General features: G+C 37.5%; 1 protein-coding gene across 4 annotated transcripts in view; it reads left to right on the forward strand.

The window, feature by feature from the left end:
* Positions 1-26,779, forward strand: part of PRKACB (protein kinase cAMP-activated catalytic subunit beta) — a 75,739-nt gene that overhangs the window by 35,502 nt on the left and 13,458 nt on the right. Inside the window, exons 2-6 of one of the 4 annotated variants that reach the window (XM_037403885.1) lie at positions 17,538-17,546; positions 20,349-20,410; positions 21,336-21,464; positions 25,109-25,207; positions 26,259-26,341. In XM_037403885.1, coding sequence (XP_037259782.1) covers positions 17,538-17,546; positions 20,349-20,410; positions 21,336-21,464; positions 25,109-25,207; positions 26,259-26,341 — 382 coding nt within the window. Of the gene's footprint in view, positions 1-3,293; positions 3,494-6,794; positions 7,090-17,537; positions 17,547-20,348; positions 20,411-21,335; positions 21,465-25,108; positions 25,208-26,258; positions 26,342-26,779 lie in introns of those variants that run through there. The other 3 variants (XM_037403884.1, XM_037403888.1, XM_037403887.1) reach the window with 3 other exon arrangements.

The raw sequence follows: 26,779 nt of genomic DNA on the forward strand, positions 1-26,779 counted from the left end.
CCTGATCTCATTCTATGACAAGATGACCCACCTAGTGGGTGAAGGAAAGGCTGTGGGTGTTGTCTACCTGGACTTTAGTAAAGCCTTTGGCACAGTCTCCCACAGCGTTGTCCCAAAGAAACTGGCTGCTCATGGCTTGGGCAGGTGCACTCAGCGCTGGGTGAAAAGTCGGCTGGATGGCCGAGCCCAGGGAGTGGTGGTGAGTGGAGTTACATCCAGCTGGTGACTGGTCACAAGTGGTGTTCCCCAGGGCTCAGTGCTGAGGCTGGTCCTGTTTAATGTCTTTATCGACTATCTGGATGAGGGGGTCACATACACCCTCAGTAAGTTTGCAGACAACACCATGTTGCAGGGGAGTGTTGATCTGCTTGACAGTAGGAAGGCTCTGCAGGGGGATCTGGACAGGCTGGACTGATGGGCTGAGGCCAGTTGTGTGAGGTTCAAGAAGGAGAAGTGCACTTTGGTCACACCAGCCCCATGCAACGCTACAGGCTTGGGAAGGAGTGGCTGGAAAGCTGCCTGGTGGGGAAGAACATTAGGGTGCTGGCTGACAGCCGGCTGAACATGAGCCAGCAGTGTGCCCAGGGGGCCAAGAAGACAAATAGCATCCTGGCTTGTATCCAAACCAGCGTGGGCGGCAGGACTAGGGCAGTGGTCATTCCCCTGGCTCTGGTGAAGCAGCACCTCGATTCTTGTGTTCAGCTTGGGCCCCTCGCTGCAAGAGGGATGTTGAGGTGCTGGAGCGTGTCCAGGGAAGGGCAATGAAGCTGCTGAAGGCTCTGGAACACAAGTCTTACGAGGAGCAGCTGGGGGAACTGGGGCTGTTTAGCCTGGAGAAGAGGTGACTCAGGGGGGACCTTACTGCTCTCTGCAGCTCCCTGAGGGGAGGCTGCAGACAGGTGGGGGTTGGGCTCTTCTCCCAGATAACAAGCGACGGAACAAGAGGAGATGGCTTCAAGTTATGCCAGGGGAGGTTTAGAGTGGATATTAGGGAAAAAAAAATTCACTGAGAGTGTGGTCAGGCATTGAAACAGGCTGCCCAGGGAGGTGGTGGAATCACCAACCCTGAAGGTGTTTAAAAACCATGTAGATGCAGTGCTTAGAGACATGGTTTAGTGGTGGGCTTGGCAGTCCTGGGTTAATAGTTGGACTTGATGATCTCAAAGGTCTTTTCCAACCTAAATGATTCTATGATTCTAAGATGAGCACGCCATCATACCAGGTGGCTTTGTTTACTGGAGTAAACAGCCATGGTCAGAGAAAATAAGAGTTAGTTTGGAAGGATCCCTGGATGCCCAGAAACTTGTGGTGAGTTACTGGGAAGTATGGCTGTACAATTCCAGAGGGGCTCTCCCAGCCCTAGAAACTTCACCCAGCAGGGAAATAATCATCATCTTGTTGTCTAAGTATTTCTTGTACTGCTGTATGGAAGGTAGCATTACTTTATCATGAAGTTTGGTTATATATGGGACATAGTATTTCCCCTCTACTTATTTGTGACTTGATAAGGCAAACTGATCCCCACGGTCTTCACTAGCTCTTGTTTCTGGCAGCAGAGCCTTGAACTGATGGGATGTGGTGGAAGTCAGCATTGATCTTGTGACAAAATAGGTGCCAGGCTGGCATCCAAGGTGGGCTGCAGCACCTGACCCTGACCAGGGAGAGCAGCCTGGTCACCAACAAGATAGCAGGTGCACATCCAGATTTGCAGACTGATGTGTAAAATGTAGGCTTTTAAATAGTTGGTTCCAAATCTTGAACCGAAAGGTGCTGGAGAAAAAAATTGTATTTCATGAGTATACCTGGAACCTGAAAGCAAAGGGCATTTCTCTGCTTTGAGTAGAGTCTAGAAATTTAAACTTGTGTTGACTGAGGCCTATTACAAAAAGTCTAAAAGTACCTGTTAGGAGGAGTGTGGCCAAATCTGTAAAGTCTGTCTGCTGGCATTTTTATTGTTTTTTCATTATTATAGGTGGTTTGTCTTCATGGTGGTTTTTTTTCTGAAGCACAGAGAGCTGTTATGAAATAGTTATGTAATGTCCAAGGAAGGATATTTGTGAGCATTTGAAAACTATTCAGTGAGAAGTATGGTGGTGAAAAATGAGAGGTATGTCTTTAACACATGTTGACTGTAAGACAGGAGACAGATTGTGGGAAAGTTATTTCAGGCTTTCTTAAGAATAGCCTAAATTTTTAACAAGCCACGTCTTATACGTGCAGAGGCTATACTGGGAAACCTGCCTAATGTACGTGTTTCCATTTTCACAAAAATGAATATTTAGTATTACCCATTGTAAGCATGCAGAATTACGTAATTTGCAAATTAATATAATATAATGTTAAATACAGCTTTCTATTTATTTTCCCTGCTATACACCATTCAACTCTACAGTTGAAAATACTCTGATTTCTTGTGAATGAAAAAACTCTTAGCAATTCCAGGAGACTTGTGTACAAGGCTTTTACACAAGCAGCGTCTGGAGCTGGTGACAGTGACTTTGTGACTCTCCTTCCAGCTGCCTTTGGAGCTGGGAGAGTGAGCATGCTGCTAGGTAAGGATCTGCCAGCGCTGGTTGTTCTGGTACCTTATCCCTGAAAAAGTTAAAGGCGTTTGGTTCATGCTTGGAGTTAAGTAGAACCCAGTTTAGATAAGTATAATGCAGTTGTGTTTAGATGTACTTTAGAATTCAACTTCTAAAGTCTGATTTTTCTCAAAGGAAGAAAAATAATACTTCCCCCCCCCAATAATAAAATGTTTATTCCATAGTTTTTGCAAGTAACCTCCTTGCTTAACATTGTTTAGTTGAAAACATGAGATTAGTAACAAATAGATTACAGCTGAGTGTTTGGCTGTGATGATGGTAGTACTCCATCTTAGTAACAGGGGAAGCACCGCAGAATAGTCACTTTTCTTTTTTTCACTCATGGTTGTGGTAAATTAAAAAAATAGATATATATCTGCCTTCTGATCTTCTGAACAAGTTGTTTGCAATACTTTAACATAAAATTACATTTAAATACAAAACGTGATTCATTAAAAAGCTGTGAAAACACATACTAGAGCAATTATTGTGTGTGTTTGGGTTTTTTTAAACATCACTTTTCAATTGACATGGAAAGAGACTTTCGGCAGTATAAACCAGTACATTATAGAGCTTTTCTTAACAGGAAGTAGAAGAGAGTAGTGGTTAGAAAACACTGCATACAGGAAGCTTGACACATGCATAGCTGTTCGTGGCTCTGGGTTGTCCAGCTCCCTTTAGATATTTTCTCTTTTGCTTTTGTAAAAGTCACCGGTCTGTATAGATGGCAGCTCAGAAGGAGGTACCTTGTAACCAGTGCACAGGGACGGCCACAGCACTGCAGAGACTGGAAGGTTTTGCTAATCGCCTTTTCCATAGGCATTCGAAGAGTGGTGTGCATGAACAGAGAACGGCTCTGGAAAATGAGAGCCATCATTGCTCTGAACTTGCTGTCCTATGGGACAAATCAAGTAAGTAGGGGTTTTTGTTTGTTTTACGGATAGTTGCTCTTCAGTTTGTCCAGTAAGTGAAGAACTTGCATGTTCGTAATCAAATATGAACAAAGATCTGTGATAGATTCCGAGGGCAATTTTACAATTTGTTACCTAAAGGTATTAATTTGAAGAACAGCATTTTGCATTAGGCAGGGCAAGATGGGGGGCTGGTTCATGGGCTATTGGCTGGCAGAAGAATTTATCCCTTGTCCCTTCTTTTCGCTTAAAGCACAGTTGACTTGTTTTGGCAAGCCCCCACCCCAATTTTTCCTTCTAAATTACTCCTTTATTTTCAAATTGATGAACTAGTTCAGCAGAACTAGAAAACTCATTAAAGGTTGTAATGTTTAAACTTTGGAATAGGCAGGCATTGCTGCACAAATTGAACTTCTAATTATAGGGCTATGTATCATTTATTGGTTTATTTTAAGGGATATAGACATCAGAACACTCTATAGTGGTAAACAATATAAAATTCTGTTTGGTTTTAACTATTGCATATTAATTTAGTGTGAGAATGCTGACTGTCAGCTTTAATTCCTTAATTAGCGAACAGTTCACTATTATTTGTATGGATTAAAACTTCATGATCGCATTTTGGGTAATGAAAGTGAAAGATTTAAAAAATAACACAATCTAAATAAATTGACATGTGATTTATTTATTTATTTTGCTTTTAAAGCCATGCTTTTTGGGTTTGTTTTTTTTTTTTTTTGCAAAGTGGTTGTTGTCTCTGTGGTTAAAAACTTTTTTAAAAACGTTACAATATGGTAATTGATGATAATTTTGTTCCAGATTGCAGATTCATTGATGGATTTGAGATAGCACAATTATTTCAGTTGAAAATAGGCTTTGTAGGAAATGCTTATCACCATAGTTGCTATGAAGAAAATCAGTATTTCTATACCTCCCTGCTTGCAATTTAAAATATTATATGAGTAGGGAGTGAATCTGTTCTCAGAGAATAAGCAGTAAATATGGAAACAAAAAGGTGTTAATGCATTGACCCAAAATAGATTAAATCTAGGTCTCCCAAATGAGATGGGAAAGGATTGACTAGTTTTGTTGGGAAGATAAATGATGAAAGTGCATAAATTCTGAGCTTCCACTTCTCCAAAATATTTTCAGCTTGTGTAAAAATAGATGCATACTCGTGTTGATGTAGAAGCTCTTTTTTTTTATGTAAATAGCTATTTGAGAAAATAACACTGAAGCATTTCTGTTTATATAACATGAAGAAAAAATGGTCTTGACCTACTGACACTTGCAAATTGTGACCTGTCTGTGTACAAGTCTCTACTTTTTTTCCCCCCTCTTTAAGGCAGGCTTCCTCATATGACATGCTTGATGAGGAAATGGACTGTCGTGTCTCTTGATGATAAACATGGTGAAAATGGCTGTTCCGCGAATGCTATTTTAAGTCATCATTAAGCACAGTGGTTGCATGCATTTTTTTCTGAGCCAAAGTTACCGAGCTGGTAGCTGAATGGTGGTTGATTATGGAGCTTTGGTTCCGGGATGAAATTCTGAATCTCTATCCTGAACCTTTACTCTCCATTTGTAGATTATTTTTAAAAAATAAAAACACTGTAGGTGCACATGGACTCAGTCTGCGTTTCAAAACTCTCATTTCACTACCACTGTAGCCAAAGGAGTGATAGAAAAGGCAAGGACTACAGTGGAGTGAATATTTCTGTCTACTACTGACTCCTAATTATATCTTTAGAAAAATACATCATCTGTGAAAATTCTTTGTGAAAAATGAAAGAGAAACAGGGGTTGTGGTTTGTTTGGGTTTTTTTAAATTTATTTTTAATACCTGAGAGTTCAATGACATAGAATGCATAGGGTCACTGAATTCAGGCTGTAGATTGGTTTTCACTGAACTTTCTGTGAAATTATACTGGTTTGTCTTTATTCAAATAAGGGTATGTTGAGTATGCCACAACTATTCTGCCCATAGCGCTGCATACTTAGATGTGTTGGTGTAAGGTTTTCAGTGAAGCTAGCATAGCAACAGCGTGAACTACTTTTGGAAGTTCGAGGCAAAAGCATTCTAATTCCTGAAAAAAGTTTGGAAAGTGACTTCTGAGAATTTTGTTGGGTTAGGGCTTGACATAGAATCCATTGAAAAAGGACGTTCATATTTATGCGTTCTGCTGTAATGAAATAACTGTAACAGGTCTGTTCGACTACCGGGTCCTTTAAGAAGCAGTTACTGGCCAAATGCTATGGGTTTGCCGAAGGGGCAACGAGCCTGCTGACTTCGTTAGGTGAACTTGTTATTTGTGTTGTCAGCTCATCTAGGGTGTGGGTTTGAGTAATTTGCCATGGGATCTATGGCCTTAAGGGGGGTTCAGTGGTTGATTTAGAAATTTAACACCTTTGCTTCATATTTGGTATGTAAAGCATAGAGTTTTTCTAACGTGCTTGGATTCTTAGTTGATGCATGAAACAAATATTTGTAAATTCCATCAGAATCCAACAGGGGAAGGTGGCTTGGGGGCACTGTGCCTTGTAATCTGTTGTAAAAAACTGACTGAGTGCCCGTGTGATTTGTCCAGGCCTGAACTGGTAGCCAGGTCAGTTGTGCTGCCAGCCAAGGGATGAAGGGAATGTGGGCAGTCATCAGAAACGATGTATTTCATCTCAGTTCAGGCATCTTGAATGTGACCACTTGCAACTATATGGAATCTACGTTTTGATTTTTGCTTTGTTTTCTTAGTTGCTTTTTGCGTTGTTGAAAGATTAATATGGGAAAAGGAGAATGAGGCTGCTTGGTTTTGAACGTAGAGACAGTAATATCAGTGCTAATCTTTATTCTTGGACTGATACAAAAAATTTTCCAATCTGTGCATAATAAGAGAACATATTAACAGCCTGGATAACTGAAATGGTCAGGAGAGTCGCCACTAGTGCCTTTTTCTGTCATCTTCGTAGTCTCTAAATTGCAAAGGGATGCGTCTCTAACAGATTCAAAATAGTATCAGTACACTTCCGAATACAGTGTAGTGACTTCTAGAGATTTAGCTGAATAATTACCTATATATGTGTGTGTGGAGGAGAAAAATACATGTGAAATACGAAATAATGTATAGAGTACATTTTTGAATTGATTAAAGCTTTAAAAATAACTACTAGTTGGGTACAAGTCAACAGATAATGCTGGTCTAAGTTGCCATGGAAACAACCAGTGCTTGATATAATTGAGAACATCTTAAAACCTCCTGGTGTTTGCATGCTTTTCCCCCCCTGCCATTTTGAGTTGCTTTAGACATGAATAGGTAGCATTGGTCAGAACAGTAGTAGTTAATGAGCAAAACCAAGTACCCGTGTCCTGAATATTGATTTTGGTTTACTACTGGTATCTTGTGCTTCATAGTTCTTTGCATCACAAGGAGCTCATAAGGAAGAGCAGCTCTCTGGATTCTGTGTGCTCTCTCTTTCCAGTTAGTGTGTAAGTGTGTTTAGAGATTGAAGCACTGATTTGGTGGAGATTAACATACTTCATCAACTGTTGGATTAATATTAGGAGCAATATGGTTCTGAAAACTAGCTTTTCAGCATGAATGGTAAGTCTTTTCTATTACCTTTGACACTATTTTTTTTTTTTTGTTCCGTCTTCACAATCAGGAAAAATCTACCAGGTTTCCCTTTCTTGTCTGCATAGCTGCATCGAGTACCGAGCTCTTTGTTTTTGTAATTGGCTCTCGGTGGGTCTCTATTAAAAATAACCAGCCTTAAAGATTTGCAGTTTTTATTAAACATTTTGCTTTGCATAACTGGGACATAGTATTTGAAATTTTATTTTAAAGCTTTCTTTTAGAAATAACTGTACAAATCATTAAGTAAGGCACAGAATCCTGATTTGGAAAATTCTATAATTGAATGGTACTACATGTCGCGTTCACTTAATTTTCTGTGTTACTCATAATAAATTATTTTATGTGAATTGATACAAATCAGAGAGGCCTTCTGAATTTATTATAATCATCACCTAAAAACTGAAACTGGCTTTTGTTGTTTTGTTGAACCAGCTTATTCTTCTAAGGCTTTTATTTTTTCTAAATGATGGGATAGCAGAACAGTTGGTCATTCATGGAAGTAGGGGAGGGGAGTCTTATTTGAGGTGAGATACTATAATAGATCTAGTAAACTTATCAGGCAGGTATTTGCTTTCAGAAATCTCTGTGGCTACTTATTATAAGGTACATTGAATTTAGTGGAATTATGAAGTACTGTATTCTTATTTGGAATATTATTGAAAGTTGTAACTAAATATATAAATTTTGTACATTTATTTCCTTAGAAACTGGTATCCTTTGAAAATTGTTTGCAAAAAGCAAATAATAGTTTCTGAAATTACACCATTCTTGTTTCAAGCAGATAGTCTGGAGCTTTGGAAAATGACTTGAGACAGAGACTGCTTGAAAAGAAAAAACAGTTGATCATTTATATGGGGTTTGTGTGTGTGTGTGTGTGTGGTTTTGCTTTATCCTACAAATTTAAAGGACCATCTTCATGAAGGTTTCACTTTTGTACGTGGCATGAGATAAAGAGTGGGAGGAGTCATCCTACTGCCTTATCTAATACCAGCTTTATATATACTTATCTCATACTAATGTGTTGAGGTCATCTTCCCTGGAATGGAAAGTGTGGCTGTGATTTCCTTGGTGTACAAAGGTACAATATACAAATGTCAAACTGGTACAGTTATTAGACAAGGTTTCAGAAATTTGTATGTATATTATGGAGATTTATGTTACAGTGTCATGGCTGCTCAAGTAAACCTAAATGCAGGCTGTCCCCGAAGGAGGTGGCCCAGCCTCCCTGGTGTACTCCCCGCAGCCCTGCGGGGATGCTGGCCGGCAGGAGCCCAGTGGGGAGCTGGTGTGGCCTCGCAGGCTCACAGCTGACCTGGGCTGGTGCCACAGGGATGCGATGGCACCCTGACCTCCCCACTGACACCTGCCCCGGCTCAGCCTCTCTGGAAAGTGAGGGTGAAACTACAGCCTCAAGGTGCTTCCTCGATGACGCACAGCTACCTTCATCCACTGATGGAGAGGTCTCAGGGGTCAGAAAGTCTCTGTTTTTCAGCAGTTACCAGGCTGGGTTTTCCAGCACCTTTTTCTCTGTGCTGAAAGCTACAGTCAGGTCGTAGCTTTCACGGGAACTAAGGTCTGTGGAAATCTGCTCCATCAATTTGGAATTTTGCTGTATGGGTGGTTTGGGGTTTTTCTGGTATTCTGTTATGATTGAGTCATTTTAAGGGAATAAATTTCTTACAAACTAGATGAATAAGAGGTTACAGGTGTTTTGTTTTCTTGGTTGGTTGGGGTGTGTGTGTGTTTTGTTTTCTTTTCCCTGGGGTTTTATTTTGCACTTTGCATCTGTAGATTTCATTCATCTTGACATCCAGGCTCACGGTTCCATTAAAAATAGAAACAAATATCTGCAACTTTTACCAAGTGTCAGTTCTCAATCAAAAAGCTCTATAAATGAGAAGTCTAATTTTGTCAAGGGAAAGGTGACTGTCTTCTGCTCTACCAAGTGAGGATTAGATTAAGTCTTCACTGTAAACATTTCCCCGTTTAAACCACTTCTGCTTTTCATTGCACCTTTATGGCTGTCTTCACTGCAGCAGTGTTACGTTACACTGTCAGTGGACAAAAATCCTGTCAGTGGATAAAATCAGATGCTCTCCTTGTGAAAGACTGACAAGATGCAAGTGAAACCTTGATGAAAAAGTGATAAATTTCCTTAAATTGCAAGTACAATTGGCTTGCTTGGTGGTTGGTTTCTTGGGTGGGGTGGGGTTTTTTTGTTGGATTTTTTCTTTTGGGTTTGGGGTGGTGGTGGTGTTTGGTTTTTTCTTTCCAGGAGAGCTGCAGTTATGGGAGATAATTTTTCTGGAAGGACTTGAAAGAAGGAAAAACCATTTTTTTCTATTTATTTCGTTTGGAGTTTTCGTTTTGAACAGCAGAACGTTCTTGAACAGATAAAACTGGAAGGCCAAGTAACTTTAAAAGCCCCAGCTGTCGGTTCTGAAAGGTGCTACTCTGCTAGATCTTCCGTTTCATTAGGAATAAGCTTAATGCTCCTAAGTATCAGCAAGCACATGATTGGGCTAGTACTTCTCAAACACTGCAAATAGAAGTAATTGCCAATACAGACATTTACACTCGTAATTACAACAGTAGCTATCAAATGTGTGTGGAAACAGATGGAGCAGTATGAGCAATGCTTATAGACTGTTGAATTATTGTCCAGCTTTGTGTACACTGGAGAATATGAAAGTTTCAGGGGTGAGGGTGAAGGGAGGTAGTGTAAATACCTTAGTTATGTGCATTGGGAACATAGCATCATTCCCACTGCTGAAAAGACTATAGAAAATGGAAGGATGCCATGGAATTTCCAGGTGCCAGAACTATGTGTCTTCCTATATGCATCTTATGGGACTAATGGTTTCTTCCTTTCAAAAATTCCTAAATGTTACCCATCAGCCTCTGACAGTGGACTAGAATAATTTCTTAGGTGTTGGCCTGTTTCATGCTTTGTTCTGATTCTTTTACAAAATATTTAGAAAAAGAAAAGGCAACACAAGAGTTGCTGCATTGACATCGTTCTTGAAATGCATCCATACAGTGAACAGTCCCTCAAAGTGCTTGGTTTGGGGTGTAAGCAAAAAATTAGTTTAATAAAATTGAATTTTCTTCGAAAGGAAAAGGTGATTTGGCACGTTGTAATCTTGTATCTCTTGAACTGTGACTTACATATTTTGTTACCAGAAACATTTTCTTCTTTCCTTGGTTTTTAGTTTACATCTCAAATTGTTTGTATAATTTACAGTCCCTGGTTCCTCTGAGAGTTGCTGCTGGTACCACTGTTGCAGGCCAAAGTTTGCAGCAGGAGTTTCCCAGCTTTAATTATTGAGGTTCTTACAGGCACTTTCGTAACTTGAATAATGATTTTATTGTTTTTGTTTATTCATTCTAGTCGCTGACAGATACTCCAGCCCATTAAAAACTGATGTGGTTTAGTTTTTCATTTAAATATTTTTGCAGGATTTGCAGCTCACTTCTGTGCCAGTTTTATGCCTGCCTTGTACCCAAATAAGCATTGACTTTAACCAGTCTCTCTCTAAAGTCTGATTCTTTATCAGAATGGTAGTAAAAACACTCTTACCTACTTTTCGCCTGCCCTAATCCTGAGGCAAACAAGAACTTGTTATTACTGCATGTGTTGAATTGTGAAATGTGTTTATTTACATAAGCTTCCTTATTCAGGAAGTCAGTCTCTCTGCTATTTAAGGTTATAAATGAACTTCTCTTGCTTGGCTAGTTACTGCAGGCAACTCTTTCCTGTAAATATTGAAAGTGTTTTCTGTGGGAGATATGTCAGTATAGTGATGTGTCAGAAGCTCAAATCTAGCAGAGATGAAGAGCTGTTTTGCTGATTTAGCCTGACAGCTGTGAAGATGGGTCTTACTGATCCCAGTACATGCATATGAGAATTTGTGTGGTTTTGCTAGTGCAAGGGCTGAGACAAAGTAGCTTGTGGGAAACGGACTTAGACATAAGCACACTTAAACCACGATTGGTGTATCTGCTGTTATTTTGATGCCTTTGTGAAATATTTGAAAAAAGAAAAAGCAACACAAGAGTTCCTCTTTTCAACTAACTTGTAAAATGCATCCATACAGTGAACAGCCCCCGCAGTTGTTTAGTTTGGAGTGTAAAGAAGAAATGAATTTAGTAAAACTTGGGTTACTTCTAAAGAAAAGGGTATTTGTTCATGAGTATCTAGTATTGATGGATCTGAGAGGCATTGCCTGCTTGCAGGGAATTTGTTAGTTAGTATGCAGATCAGAGCAACTACATGCAGATTTATGCTTACTGTTTTTAATAATCTAACCATAAAACATACCTTCAGTGAAAGCTGCCTAGTAATACGTGACCCTTTTTAGTCATTGAACTCTTACAAAGAGAGAAGGTGGCGCAGTAGTACAGAGAGGGAAGTTGGCGCTAGCCAGTATCTTAACTGGTAGAGGGGTGGGTAGCTCAACTGGATGAAAACTGCAGCAGGTGCTGTTAACATTTTGCTTGGTATGTGGTTTTGACTGTAAGAGGAAAGTCTGATTATTTTGTATATTTGTATTTAACTACTAGAATTTGCTAAAAGCCCTTTCAAGAATGTGATACATCTACAAGATACTTTATAGTAGTGCCCTAGAAAATTTTGTTCTTGGAACTCATGTTTTTAAAATGTATAATTTTTTGTTTCTTTTTTTCCACATGGTAACCATGGAAATATATACACTGCAGAAACCAGAGGTGTTTGAATTTTCACGATTTTTGCACAGTTTTCAATTTTCTTTGCGAAGTAACACCTGTTACATTTCACACAGGAAGGAGTTTTCTACACTACAGGTCCTGTGGTAGTTGCAACATTTTAGACTACTTACTGGATAAAGTTCTGCTAGGCTATAGAGGGTGGTACTGCACAGACAAAGCTTTAATTCCTAATTGCTCATGAAGCACATCAGTGTATGATAATTGAGGATTTTACATGTTAAGATTTCTTCACATAACCTTTTCTGTACAAACTAATTTTATATGTAGGGAGTGTTAAGTACTGCATTTGAAAGTAATTGTATTAAACTTACAATTTATTAATTTGAATTTTTAAGTTAATAGAAATAACTTATCTAATACAATGATTGAAAATTAATAACTTAAAATAAGAATTATTTCTCAGAAGCCTTTTCAGTAGTCCAATGCCATACTTTCATGGCCGTGTTGCGCTAACATGAACTGCCACTTCTTCAGAAAAGCAGCAGGTCTGCCCCACATGTTTGCCCATTTCCATGACACTTCTCCCTTCCCTTGCCCCAGGAGAAGCATTCATGTGATGAAAAGAACTGAGAACTGCTGTGGATTAAAATTAGCTTCCCTTGTCCTTCCCTGCCTTCTGTCCATTGCTTTTTAATCTGGCCTGGCTCCCTGACATGGTTTGGCAGTCAGCCACAGGGATGCTTTTGCTCTTTCAAGGAAGGTCATGATAGAGAGGCAGGAATGAGTTGACTGTGGAAGGACAGTCCTGGGGTTTTATTTATACCAGTCCATACTGAACACTGAACTGCAGCCTAATAAACCAAACTGCTGTTTCTTGGACTTTTAAGCCTCAAAGCATGTGGGTTGTTGCAAGAGAGGAAGCACATCTACAAATGTGTTTTCTCCAGCAGTCTGGAATAATTCGCTTTAATGAGCACTTCAAAAGCAGGAACAAGGTATGAAGGAGATTCCTTTCCTTAGGCCAAAGCTTAGTTTTAACTAACTGGATATCAGTTCTAACTGGTTGCTTTAGAGAACTGGAACAAAAAAAATCAACTGTATAATCAATCAGCAAAAGGTTGCTAATAACACTTTAATTTGAAAGGAAAGCTTGGGTAAGAAAGGGAGGTGCTGCCATGAAGGACTAAAATATCCGAAGGGATGGAACATCTCTCACCCACCAGGACTCTGCAGGACACTAGGTCACGTCCCATGCTTCAGATGAAGCTATTCTGCTTGTCTGCATTGAGGAAGTCTTGCGTATAACCCATAATTTAGGATTTGAATAATAAATCCCAGCTTGATTCATAGGTTTTGGATGTTTGTTCTGAGTTTTTTGGCATCAATCTGTGTGTATCGTGAGGGAGGAGTGATTTTTTTTTTTTAATGAAGGTGTATTCGTTAATAAATTTCTATAAGCATGGTGTCTGGGTTCTCTTTTAGATTAAGGAAGCAAAGTTTTTATCTCATCTGTATGGGTTTTCTGGTGGAAAATGATTGAATCGGGACATATACACGTGTACAACTGCTGAGCAGAACTAGTACAAGACTTGATTTTGTTTGTGGCTGAATAAATTTACTGATTTACATTATACATTTGAAAGTTTCAAAAAAAATTTAAAGGATTCACATTTTAAGTGACTGTTAGTTGGATTTGGTCCTGTCTCCCCAGAGTGGTCTCTGTTATGTTGTACTTCTGGCATTTTCAGGGTTCACCACCTGTGTTTGGACCAGTACTTCATGATTTAAGAAAAAGAATAAAAGATGGAAAGGCTGAAGATAGGACTTGTAAATAAAATTGATTTTATTATCTCTGATAAAAATAGAAGGAAGTCAGTCTTGACTGGTATTCTATGCAGTAGAGTACTGCTCAGAATTCAACAAAGAATAGGTATTATCTCTGATAGCTGGAAACCTGGCTCCTGTTTGGGTTTGTCCAAATCTGTCACATCTCTTGTGCAGGCTGTTGCTGTCTTGCCAGCCAAGGAAAGAAGTGAACATTAAGTAAGACTTCAGCTTTAATTTACAGCTTAAAATTATACCCTGTAGCATTGAAAACTAAAATAAAATTAAAAAAAAAAAAAAAAAAAAAAGCTGGGCTACTTACAGAGCTCTTAACTGTTGCAGATTTGCTTTTATGAAACTGACAAAATACTGTCTAGCTCAAGGCTTCAAAATTGTGGACGGGATTAAAAGAAGATTTTGCCTGTTTTCAGATTTTGAGTTGTAATTTTGTAATGGATAAGAACAATTTGTATTTTACACTTACTGCATGCTGTAAATCAGTTCTTGAATATGCTATCCCAAAAATCGGATCCTAGTATTTTCTTCTAGTCTTTAGGCAGTGCAGCTGTAATTGGGCTTAATTTATTGTTTATCCCGTTCCTCTCCCTTTTTTCTTCATGTTTTTTCCAATCCCTTGTCCTCTCCACTTCTTACCAGTCCTTCCCAGTATTCCATAGAAGTGTTTGCAGTGTGCAGTTAGATTATTAGTGCTTCCATTTTAATAGCAAACTTTTATGCAGTTGTTAATTCTTACGTGATCATTCCATTACTAAGAACTTTAAGGTTTTATATTCCAACAAATGTCTTTTTCAGAACTGCTCCATATGTTCTGGGTCTTGTGGGTTGGTTTTTTTTAACTGAAGGAAGGTTCTTACCCATTGCAGCTGGTAAGTTAGTTTGCTTTGCATCACCTGTTTTTATCATAATTGGTGTTTAAACAGAAATACGAGATCAAAACCTTGCTCTCAAAGTCAAAAGGTTGATAAATGGGATATTAAATTGATGCAGAGTTATTAATCTAACCGTAGTTGACTTTGCAACTCTTAGAGCAGAAACCAGACAAAGTCATAGCTGGTCAGTTTTTCATGGGAGGGCCAGTGTGTCTCACTGCAGTGTTAACACAAGATGGACTTGAACGGTGCCAGGCTTATATCACGTTGGAGTTTTTTTCCCCACCGTTTTCACATTGTGAGAAACAAAGTGTTTTGTTCTTGCTGATGGTCTGTTTCAGTGCTACCATTTTAGTTTGTGTTTTGAAGTGTTTCCCAGCTATTAAACTGTTAACTGGTGCTCATACTACCTCCTCTGAGTGTATATTATTTAACGGTTAGTTGTGTTCATTTTCAAACTTACCAGCACAGAGAAATCTTGTTGTAAGCCTTATGATGTTGTTATTGCCAATCAAAAGAGAAATTTAAAGACATTTAAGATGACAAGTTGAAGGTCTAAGAATGGGACTTAGAATTTGAATTGTACACTTCTCACTTGCTTCTGAAATGTGGTACCATAACCACAGGATTCACTGAGGCATCTATGTACATCTCAATAATGTTAAAGGCTGTAATTGTTTTTATAAAAATGAAATATACATATATAATTACCAGAATATCTTCATACATACTCACTTTTCCATTAAATTATTTTTGGAGATTTTAATGAAATAGCCCACTTAATTACAGACTTCCAATGATTATATTACGGTTTTGGAACAAAAATTGAATTGTATTTTGATAAAGGGCATTTTAAATACCAAGCAGAGATTGGCATTTAGCACAGCAGATGGGCGTTTGTAGTGGTGCCCAACGTTTAGACTTAATCAGTTTAGTTGTTGCTTTCTTGCCATGAATCCCATCCAAATACTTTCCCCGTGCTCTCCGCGTGCCCGCCCCCCCCCCCCCCCCCCCAAGTAAATATTTCTGGCTCGCTGGTTCTTGTGGGAGATGTGCTTGAGAATAACAAATACAGTGCCTGTGGGAGGTGGGAGAAGGGCAAAGTAATTCATGGTAACTCTTCAGGACTCTCCATCTGTGACCCCTCTCCCTCTGCTGTCACTGCACCCCTGCAGCTTGAGAGGTCCTAACCCTTTTTTTTTTTCAGGTGCCTTCCTCTGATTCACTTGCTCTTAAAGTGTGTTTCGGGCCAGGGTACTCTTTATAGTACATGAGTACTGTGCCCTTTGTTAACCATTTTTTCTATAAGCCTGCTGACTTTCCATACAAGAGTTAATCGATAAAACAAACGGAAATATTGTGTGAATGTATTGCTAGATAACTGTCCCCTGCTGTTTGGGGGTGGGTCCAGGGGATTTTTGTTTTTGCTTGTGGTATTTTTTTCATGTTTGGGTTTTTTTTTTTTTGTTTTGTATTTACTGCCATGGAAGGAGGTATTACTACCTAGGAACCTCTGGATCTTGAGTTCCCCTTCCCTTAGAAATCTCTTCCAGCAGACTTTCCTGCTGACCATCATGTTGCCTTGGTTCCGAGTACAGCTCTCCACAGGCCAAGTCCCATGCCACCTGTGATACGCAAGAAGATAGTTTGTGTCTTGTCCAGCTGCGGGTGTACCTGTAGCATTTCTTCTGACCAGGGTTTGAACTGAAGCAGGTGGAAGAAATAAAACTGCCTGAAATCTTCCAGTTGTGACTCTTCAGCCATTACCTGACTTTTTAATACCTTTTTGCGTATCTCCCCAGATATTCCACTGTATGCTTTGGGTGTCTGCATTGCCTAAAACTTGCTTCCTCTTCCAGTGATTGCGCTTGCTGGTCATGAAGAGCTAGGCTTGCACTGTGTGTTTGTGCTTACCCGATCTCTGGATCACTGGTGCATCCTCCCCAGTTCCAGCTGCTGTCCTTCCTGACGCGTCCAGTTGTTTTGACCACGGCTGTGGCCCTCGTGCCAGTGCTGTTACTCATGCTTTGCTCTCTCCTTCCGGCATCTTCCTTTCTTGAGCAACAGCTTTTCCCCCTTTAGTTTCAGCCTCCTTCACTCCAACTTCTGCTGTACCAGTGAAACCAGTCGGAATAGGGTTTGTTTGCTGGTCTTTGCATACACTCTTTGCACCCTCATCTTCACTTTGCTGAGCCATATATGAGTGATCCTTGCTCTTCAGTGTTTATGGGAACCAATATATCAACATCTCTTTCCTGGATTCTTTTTTTTTTTTTCCACAGTCTTACAAAATTAAATCATACTTGTATGGTGACCATACAGGATTCCTGTATGCATTCCAGTTTGTATACAGCAACTTCAGCTGTGCAGTTTAGACTTTCCAGGGGGGTTTGTGGCTGCTGTTGGGTAACAGGACTGAAATTTGATTGTGATTTTTTTATTATTTTTTTTTTTTTGGAGACTGTTTGCCATTTCTGTGCTATCCACCACATGCCATGCAATTCACACATGCTGTCTTTTGCAACAAAGTGCTAAGTAGTGGGAAGATCACCCGATTACAGGTTTTATTGTGTTCCAGCATGCTGCGATGAAGATAGATATGCTTTTGTTAGCAACAGTTCCTTGGATGTGTGTGTCTTGGAATAGATTAATTATTAAAGATGCCAACTTGATCTCCTGAAGTTTTGTAAGCTGTGCTTATTTCTGTGATGCATCGCCTTTTTTTCATACTGAATTTAGCTTCCTTTGGGTTTTTTTCTCTTTTCTTTGCTCAAATATTCTGTGACTTAGCATGACTCATTCTGTCTGTGTGGGAAAGGGCTGGTTTATTACAGGGCCTGTTCTTGAGTGGGGAGGGGAAAGGGTGGAATGTATTTGTGTTTTCTATGTGTTTGTTGTGGAAATGCATAAAACTTTCTTTTCTTTTCTTTTTTTTTTCTTTTCTTTCTTTCCTCTCTTCATCATCTCATCTGTGTGGGTGAATGTTCCTGCAAACCCTTGGGGAACCTATAGAGACTTTTGGTATGCTCATTCCTTCATTAGTGCCCAAAGTCACAGATGCTACAAACAGTTTAAAAGACTAGAAAAGCAAACATAGTCACAATGTAAGGTGTCTAAAAATGTGCACTTGAGGAAATTTCTAAGTCTAATCATGTAATAAACCTATTTGTTTGCATCATCACAATAATACCAATGGCCACTACAATCCAGTTGTTGTAAATTTTGATTATGCACCTGAAAAGTAGAAATCAAATGTTCTCCTGTAGCAAGAGTTAATGTCTTGTGATTGAGAGAGAATTTTCAAAAGTACTTCTCCTGCTTAGAATTCTAAGTCCTATTTTCAGAAGTGACTGAAGTGTATGCATTTAAGTTGCCTAAATTATATTTTAAATCACCTGCTGATTGTGTTTTGGTGTTAGGAGCCCAGGCGACCTCTGAAAATGAGAACCAGGCACAATTTGACCCACTTTCTCATTAGGAAGAAAATGTAATTCTAATGAAACATGCCACAGAACATTAAATCATATTTAAAAGATAGTGATTTAAAGATAAATGAGCACCATTAGGTAGCTTTATTTTGAAAATATGCATTCAGTGCTGCTTTCCAAGAAAAAAGAGCAAAAGTGAAGTAGAATTATTTTGAAGTTTTGTTGAAGGAGAGCTTGTGGCTTATTGATATTCTAGTAATGAGAGATTTTTCTCCTGCTTCCACAATCTGAATGTTTCCAGTTGGGTCACATTTTCCACAAACAGCATTCCTTATTCTATAAGTAGAACAAAGATGACTACATGTAAATGTCATTTTTAGAAATACTGAATAATTATATTTCAGTGCAAAACATGGAAATTTAAAATATTTATTTATATGAACAATGAATTTAGCATGAGGGATATTTAAGATGTACTGTAATAACATAAGAAAATGAGACCAATTTCATGTTTTGGTTGTGCTATACAGTGTTAAAGTTAACATTAATTTCTAAGCTACAGCCACGTAAGTTTGAAGGCTCGCATTTTGGTAATCTTAATGATCATCTGAGGGTTTTTTCCTTGTCATTAAGAGCTCATGCTAGTTTGACATAAATTGATGTTTTAAAAACTTTTATCAGTAGTCATCACTTTATCAAGTCATCTCTGTTCTCCTAATGGAAAAAGGATCATCAGGCATTAATTTGGACATTGTTAACTTCCCTTTTTTGTGTTGAGAAATTATTTCACGCCACAGGAAATCCTGTCCTTTTCCCAAATTAGGATCATTAAAAGTCATTACATGAGTAACCCCCCTAAATTAAAAACAATGGAAATATTTTCCCCACACAGGATATGTCAAACGTTTTTACTGATTGCCCACTAAAATACTTTCAACTCTCAGTGAGTTTTAATACCAATTTAAAAGTTCCTTTGATATAAACTGTGTTCTTCCTACTCTACTTAACCATAAGTTTAGGGTAATAAATCTCTTCCTCCTATGATATTGCTAGTTTCTGTTAAAGCAAAATTACTTGGTGGCTATCACTTCTCTAACCATGAAGTCCACAAGAATTTTTTGACATTTTTTCTGAAATTTTCATGTTTGCTGCTCCATCAGAGCCAGTGTTGGTGGGAGCCATAAACTTCCCTTGAGTATTTTGTGATAGTTGAATTCCGTAGCTCACTTGAGAGGGGAAGAAAAACAAAAAAGTGCAAGACCAGCATTCTCCAGGGCTGCCATTGTTTTTACTGCTGCTGTAACTGTACTTGTAGTAGAAGAGAATTTTTTAAAAGTTCCCTCTGTAGACACTGATATTCTCTGAAAAGAAGAGTACAGAAAAGTTTGATTAATCAGATGGTTGTTTACAGCCCCTTAGAAACCTAATTTTTTTATGACCATCAGAAGGTAAAATAAAGTTGTGAAAACGTGTATTTCTAGATACAGACCAGAATAATCTTGGCCTGTTGCTGAGTATTTTCATAAATTACTTGTGGCAGAACATCATAGTACAGAACATCCACTGTTATTATCGTTGTATTATGTGAAATGATTCAGAGAACACAAAGCCAGTACGATATTTTCTTTTTGATTCTGTTACTCTTTCAGAACCACGGCAATGTCTGAAACACCTCCCATTTTGACTGTGCATTAAGTAATCTGCATTGATCTGGCTGATACGTGATATGAAAAAAAAAATTATCTGAAAGATGATTGGAACAAAATATGTTGGTGTACATTTTGAACAGTCATCCAGAATTCTGCTACTATACATTCCTTCAATTTCAGTGGGAAATTGAGATTAAAATACATATTCTGTGACTCTGGGCATGCCTAATGTGCAGTGTTGTTGTAGCCCTGTGCTTTGTCTTTGCAGTAATGCTATTCATTTGCTACTTGAGCTTGCAAACAGCCTTTAAATAAAGGTGATGAGGGGAAAAAGCAATGAGATTGACATTACGCTCAATCAGCTGAAAGAAAATGTAACTTATTTTACAAAAATAAATAAATAGTCTTAACTTTGTGGAATGGCTATTTGTATATGTCAGGTGTTCATGTTTTTTCCCAGTCAAATTAAGAATGTCTTGCATCACCTTAAAGCCTGCTTGCGTATACAATATTGTGAGTTATTAGAGCTGGTTTAGTTTAAGTAATTTGTGTAGAATGATGTAGTTACTCCAGAAAGCATAAAGATCACCTGGAGATATTGTAGAAGTTCTAGAGGCATTGGTGCTTGCTTTCATACATGGTGAAATATTACAAGTTGAAGAAAGAAGTTGATAATAAAGTTTACATATTTTGTTAACAAAGCATCTCCATTAATTAAAATGTGCTTTTTTTGTGTGTGTTTTCAGTGAAAGAGTTCCTAGCCAAAGCCAAAGAAGACTTTTTAAGAAAATGGGAAAGCCCCCCTCAGGTATCAGTCATTTAAACATTCAATAGTTTTCCCTGTTGCATTTTTTCTATAATGTTATCAGTGTGTTACTAGTCTGCAATGAGCAGTGCAGAAAACATAAATAAGTTTAATGCAGTTTTTAATGTCAGTTTTGTCATTGAAGTTCATCAGCAAAGACTCCTGGGTCTTCTCCAGATTTGAGCTGATGAAATGCTCATACTGAACAACAGCTTTCTCTTACTTTGAGTGATGTTCACCATCAACATGACAAGACTCAAAATCTACTGGCATGCTTTAGCTGGCTTTTTATAACAATAAGCATTGGCACGTCTGTAATTTAACCTGTTAATAATTTTCCACATGGTTTTAAGGGGAATTAAGGGTATTGAGCCTACTGCATAAGGCTTGGGGGTAGTTTAAGGAACTTGTTGGAGAAAAACCTTCTGAAAATTGAACTTGGGGGTTTGGCTTGTTGGGGAAGGGTTGTCTTTAAACCAGCATTTGAAAAGATACGGTAATGAATATTTGAGAAAATTTACTCAGTGATATGGTCTCTAGACAAATCACATGTAGAACTGTCTCTAGAGCTTGGGGTTTTTTGCATTTTCCAATATTCCTGTTTGTGAAGCATGAGGGGGTTATTTATCTGTATGTTGAATTCATGATCTGTTTACTGCTAAGTGTTTCTTACTAAGCTTGTGTCATCTGTATGGATAAATTACAGAAATGTTGATACAATTCAGTTAAGTCTTTTTCTGTTTTAGAAGTAATGTAAAATTTATTAAAAATTGACAGGCATGAAATTATAACAACAGTATAGTTGGCTATAGTTGTCTTCAATAAATGTAGTTTCACTCAATTTTCTTTCATAAATTCAATTTATACAGTTAAAATTGTCTTTGGGTATTGGATTGTAAATTATGTTATTATATCCTTGTACATGTAGAATACTGCTGGCCTAGATGATTTTGAGAGGCAAAAAACCCTTGGAACAGGATCATTTGGGAGAGTTATGATGGTGAAACATAAATCCACAGAGCAGTATTATGCTATGAAGATACTGGACAAACAGAAGGTTGGTGTAATTTATGGTGGGTTTTGTGGTACAAGAGTTTGATGTAGACAAAGATCTGGTAACTGTGGCTAAACTGTGTTGCACTTACTGTGCTTTTGGTTATCACACTTGGATACTGGTGATACTTTTAAACCCTTGACTTTGTCTTATAGCAGATTCAATTGTTGGGTTTGCATAGAATTCTTACAACCACCAATAACATAAACGGCAAGCTGAAGAGGCTGGAAGTAGTATCCAAGGCATTAATAAAATGTTACCAATTAGATTCTTTGCTTAGCTTTTGTAAGGTGGCCTATATATTATTTGACAAATGCAAAACGTAATGCTGTAGTTAAAATAAGTAAGTAAACTTTTCCAGGGTAGCTCAGAATTCTGGAAGACTCTCTGGATCAAATTCTCAGAATTTTCACTTATGAACCACAATTTATTAAATAATTTGCATGAATTATTTCTTTTCCGTTCTTGATCCCATGAGGTACTATTTTTGTGTGCATAATTGTGTAATAATCCTGTTGCATCTATAGTAACTGCATAGAACAGTAGTGTGTCTCTCGGAACAGCTGTCACACAATAGTTATTTTCTGTGTTGAAAACTTAAGCGGTGTAGTCTGAATCTGTATTGTTACTCCAGCCTGATTGTTTTTAGCAGCTTATTACTCCTAGATTGTAAGCTGCATCATGTGATAAAGTTTAAATTTTAAATAAAATAGATTTCCAGAATGCTAAGAAGTATTTTAAAGGAATAATTCATCAGTACAGTTAGTTTTTAATGGTTTTGACAAGTTTTTCAGAAGTACATTATTTAGATTAGTAGATTCTAAAGTCCCTGATATAAGAGTCAGTCTTACTTTGTAAGGCACTATACATAAGTTTGCTGATGTATAACAAAAATCATATTAAGAAAACATTAATCTGACACAGAGAACTTAATAATCAGAAACTGACAAAATGAAAGTCGGCATTGACTCAATGTGGGCTCTTGCACTTAGGCATTATTATATTCTTCAGTAATTTTATATAATGAAACTATGGCAGTGACATAATCAAATTGTTTTCCTGGAGTTGCAGTTCCCATATTTTTTACAAGTGATTTGGGTTCCTGGACCTTGAATAGTGTGTCATTTAATTAAAGACTTGCCTTTTAGTGTCAATTCTGGGATTATTTTTTTACTTGGAAAAGCTCAAATCTTTGCAACTTCAGCATTCTCTTATAACAATGGTTTCTAACTATTATTTTAAAATAAAAATCCCAATTAAATTTAAAAGACTTTCCAACATAGTACAACTGAAAGACAGCCAGACCATTTTCACCCATGTGGAAATTTACCTTGTCATTACCTCGGTATGGTTGGTGGCATCTTGCACGGAGTGTTGCTGTAACACGAGGTATGATGAGCGTCCCACTACTGCATGGGGTGCATCAAATTTCAGGTTTTTAAATGTTTTTCTTTGAACCCTTTTTCATGAATAGATGAGTCCTTGTCAATTGTCCTTGTCTCCACTGGAGCAATTTAGCAATTTACTTCAGAAAGCTGCCATAACAACAGTCTGAGAATTTAAAAAAATAATAATTCATTAAACTCATTGCTGCCTCTTAGTCTAAAATAATTTGGAAAGTTATAGTTATAGAATTATCTGGTAAAAGCAAGAATTCGCACTTTTAATGATTGCAGTGGACTTGCAGTAAAAGATTCACAGGATTAAAGATGTTTCCATTCAGGTGTCAGTCTTCTATTAATTAATTTGATGGTTTTGTCTATAATCAATTCTTGAAGTGTTCCTTTATGAAATAACACATTTTTTCAACTCAGTTTAGCATATATAATTATATATCTGTGTTCTATTAGAAATATATTAGTGTTATATTAATAACGTGTATTAATTGATCAAAAAATAGGAGATGGTTTAGGGAGAGTGTATTTCTATCACTTCCTGTATTATAGAAAACATAAGATGTCTGAAATTAGACAATATGCAGGCCGCCTATAATTTTTCATTTACGTTTTACTTGAAACAAGAGAAGAAAGTGTATTGTGTGTCCCTTTGTTATCCAATCTTACACTTGGTTCATCAGGACACGAAAAATAAATTAAAAAATAGATTTTGATGTAGCCAGCAGTTTTGTGTGTAGAGCTCTTGCTCCTAGTTTCATGATGTAATGGTTTTGGGGAAAAAATTTTTGTTAACAAAAGCTCGGACATAAACAAGCTGCTGGAGAATCTGCTATTACCAGATATCATTTGATCTACAGGAAGCTGGCACTGGACGTGCCCTGAGCCTGAGCTTAAATGTGAGCAAGGCTGTGCAGAGTTACGTCCAGTTTGATGCTACAAAGCGTTAAACAGCAGCTTCAGTCTGGGGTACTGCTGCCATCACCCTCCAGTATCTAACCAGCCAAAGATGCAGGAAGGGTGGTGAAGTCTTGTCTAGCATTGCAGCAGAATGCTTCAAAATATCAAACTAAAACCTTGTTTGCTTTAATGGCTGAGATAATTCCAGTACCATAGCTTTCTAGGAATGAGCGGCATGTTTCCCACAAATGAGCTGATTTGAGCAAAATTTTTGTTTGGTCCCTAAAGATCTGTGGTTCAAAAGAGATTTAATATTTTTAAAACACTCTTTATTGTATGATGTCTATTTCAAAACAGTAGTGTTTTTTTAATAGGTACTACCTTTTGCATCTAAAAGTTACACCAACCCTGACTGAAATGTGTTTAAACATATCTTGCTTATCTGTTACTTACAGCCGTTCAATTTTATTTCTGAACATCTAAAAAGAGACTTGTTTTGATCGCTCGTACATTTTCTCTTTGTTTCAGCAGGGGGCAGGCAGAAAAAGTAAGTTTACTTGGAAGTCATGCCATTCTCAAAATGAGATACAGATAAACTGTGCAACAGGGATTAAGTAAAGTGGAAAAAAACTATTTATGCAGTGTTGGGGTTTAACACAAGGAAAACAATTGTTAATTACTGAAAAAGCATTTACCAGAAATCTGCCACTTACTGCCCTGTTAGCAACTTAACATTATAATGGATTCCAAGAAGGTAGCATTTTATTACAATTTTTTTTAACAATTTTGCTAAGCTGTTTGCTAAGCAGAAAAGCAAAAAACATTGAAAGGTCTGACAGAAGTAGGTATTGTTTATAAAAATGGAAATTTTGAATTTGTATTCTCCTTAGTCTTCTCACTAATACGTGAGCTATGTAAAATAACTATTTATCAGTTTACTGCTGTTCACACATAACAAAATTCATAATTAAACATCTGACACAATTTCCTGCCTTTCTTGGCAAAAGGTGCACAGATCAAATGGATTTTACTGAGTTGTCATCTTGCTGCAAAAGTATCTCCATTACAAGTGCAAGCAATACTTAAGAAAATGTAGATGTTTTCCTTACTGATTCCTATACTTGGCATGTATTTAGAAACACTCTGCAAACCATATTGCATGAGTATTACTCTTTAAAATGTTGTTAGACTTTTTAATCCTTTCCCAGCACTGTTGCTGTACTAGTAATCCATAAGGTTTTTCATTATCTGTAAAGTTACAAGCTTACTTTCAGCTGATTGTTTTACACTGAAAAATTTATCAACAACTATAAAGTGTCATACTTCAACTGAAGATTGTTTTTTCTGTCCTAGGTCGTCAAACTGAAGCAAATAGAACACACACTGAATGAGAAGAGAATATTACAAGCAGTGAACTTTCCTTTCCTTGTAAAACTGGAGTATTCTTTTAAGGTAATTTTGAAAGCATTTGTGTTGCATTTCAGGGAAGTTCATGCTCAAACTTGAGCTATTAAAACTTTTAACTTCTACAGTATAGAAGATTTTAAGTATTTTTGTTTTCAAAGATGCTTTGTTTGACACTGTTGCTAGGTCTTGAGCAAGGGTTCCTGCACTTGTGTGCACGGTTGCACACATCCCAATTCAACAGGTGATGACTGAAGGGGCGTCTCCAAATACATAAATAAATAAATAAAATTAACCTCTTAGAGATTTCCCTTGTTTTGGAGTGAACCTGGCTTTTGTACAGCAGGGAGCTTTTTGGCATCATTCTGTCTTTGAGAGAAACCAAAGGATGCATTTCTCTAACAATATATGAAATGGTAAATTGAAACTGTTTTGCAGATTTTTTACTTGAGATTTATACCTGAGGCAGGTATATAAATATCTGCCTAAATAAGGTGTGTATATATGCCTGTCATTAAGACAGTCTTAACTGTGAAGGAGAGAACTTTGAGGTTAACTTCTAATTTCGGGACAGTATGTGCTAGTCAGTCTGTAAACAAATTAGTATTTTCCTAATGTAGAGTGCGATTATGTATCCTCTATGTATTTTCTTCGTTATTTTGTTTCTTTTTAATATCATTTTAAATGAACAAATGTGTTCTACGTTAATCTTCACAGTTCTGAAGTTTGGGGCTGGGGGTGTTGGAGACGAGAATACCTCAGGCTGTCAATTCTGAACTTTTAGGACTGCAAGATCTTGTCTTGCAGTAGGCATCTTATCCTGTCTTCCATCAGGTCACTTACTATTCTGTATCAAGAGCTCATTAATTATCTTTATTCAGATTTACTTTTAAGAAGATTTCTTGAGATATATGATGCTCCTTTTCTCACATGTCTGCACTTCTTCAAGAATTTCTACCAATGTTGCTTTGTATTTGTTAAGGTCATTGGATGGCTAAAATTTTTCATTTTCATTCTTTGATAAAATACACTCTATGTAGGAATTAGAGAGACTTATACCATGCCTGATATGTATTTGTGTGTTTATATGCTTCCTTAGGACAATTCTAATTTATACATGGTAATGGAGTATGTTCCTGGTGGTGAGATGTTTTCACATCTAAGAAGAATCGGAAGGTTCAGGTAAGAGTATTAATGACACAGTTCCTTTAAAAAAGCTTATGTTGCTGATTTGGGAAGAGGGTTTTATAAAATTTGTTACTATTGAAGGAAAATTTGTGAAGGGATAAGTGCATTTACTTTACCTCTCTTTCAGTGGACTTGAACTAGTCATGCAACAAAAAACTTGTAATTATAATCTTATTTTTCAGCCAGTTAATGCAAGCATTCATGATATATGCATGACAGAATCTTGGAATTCCTATGCAATTGTCATCAAAATTGATGATGTTTTCTCAAAGTAAAATTTAAAATCTAAGCTCTATATTGTGTGATATGGTCATCTTGATTTGCATGTGTATTTAGCTGCAAGACTTAAGTTTAGGGAATGAGTGTATCAATTCTAAAATGTTTGCTGTTTGCTTTTTTTTTCTTGCTACACAGTAAATGAACCAGCTAAAA

Source organism: Falco rusticolus, chromosome 11 (genome assembly GCF_015220075.1).
Source record: "Falco rusticolus isolate bFalRus1 chromosome 11, bFalRus1.pri, whole genome shotgun sequence".
NCBI classification, from domain to species: domain Eukaryota; kingdom Metazoa; phylum Chordata; class Aves; order Falconiformes; family Falconidae; genus Falco; species Falco rusticolus.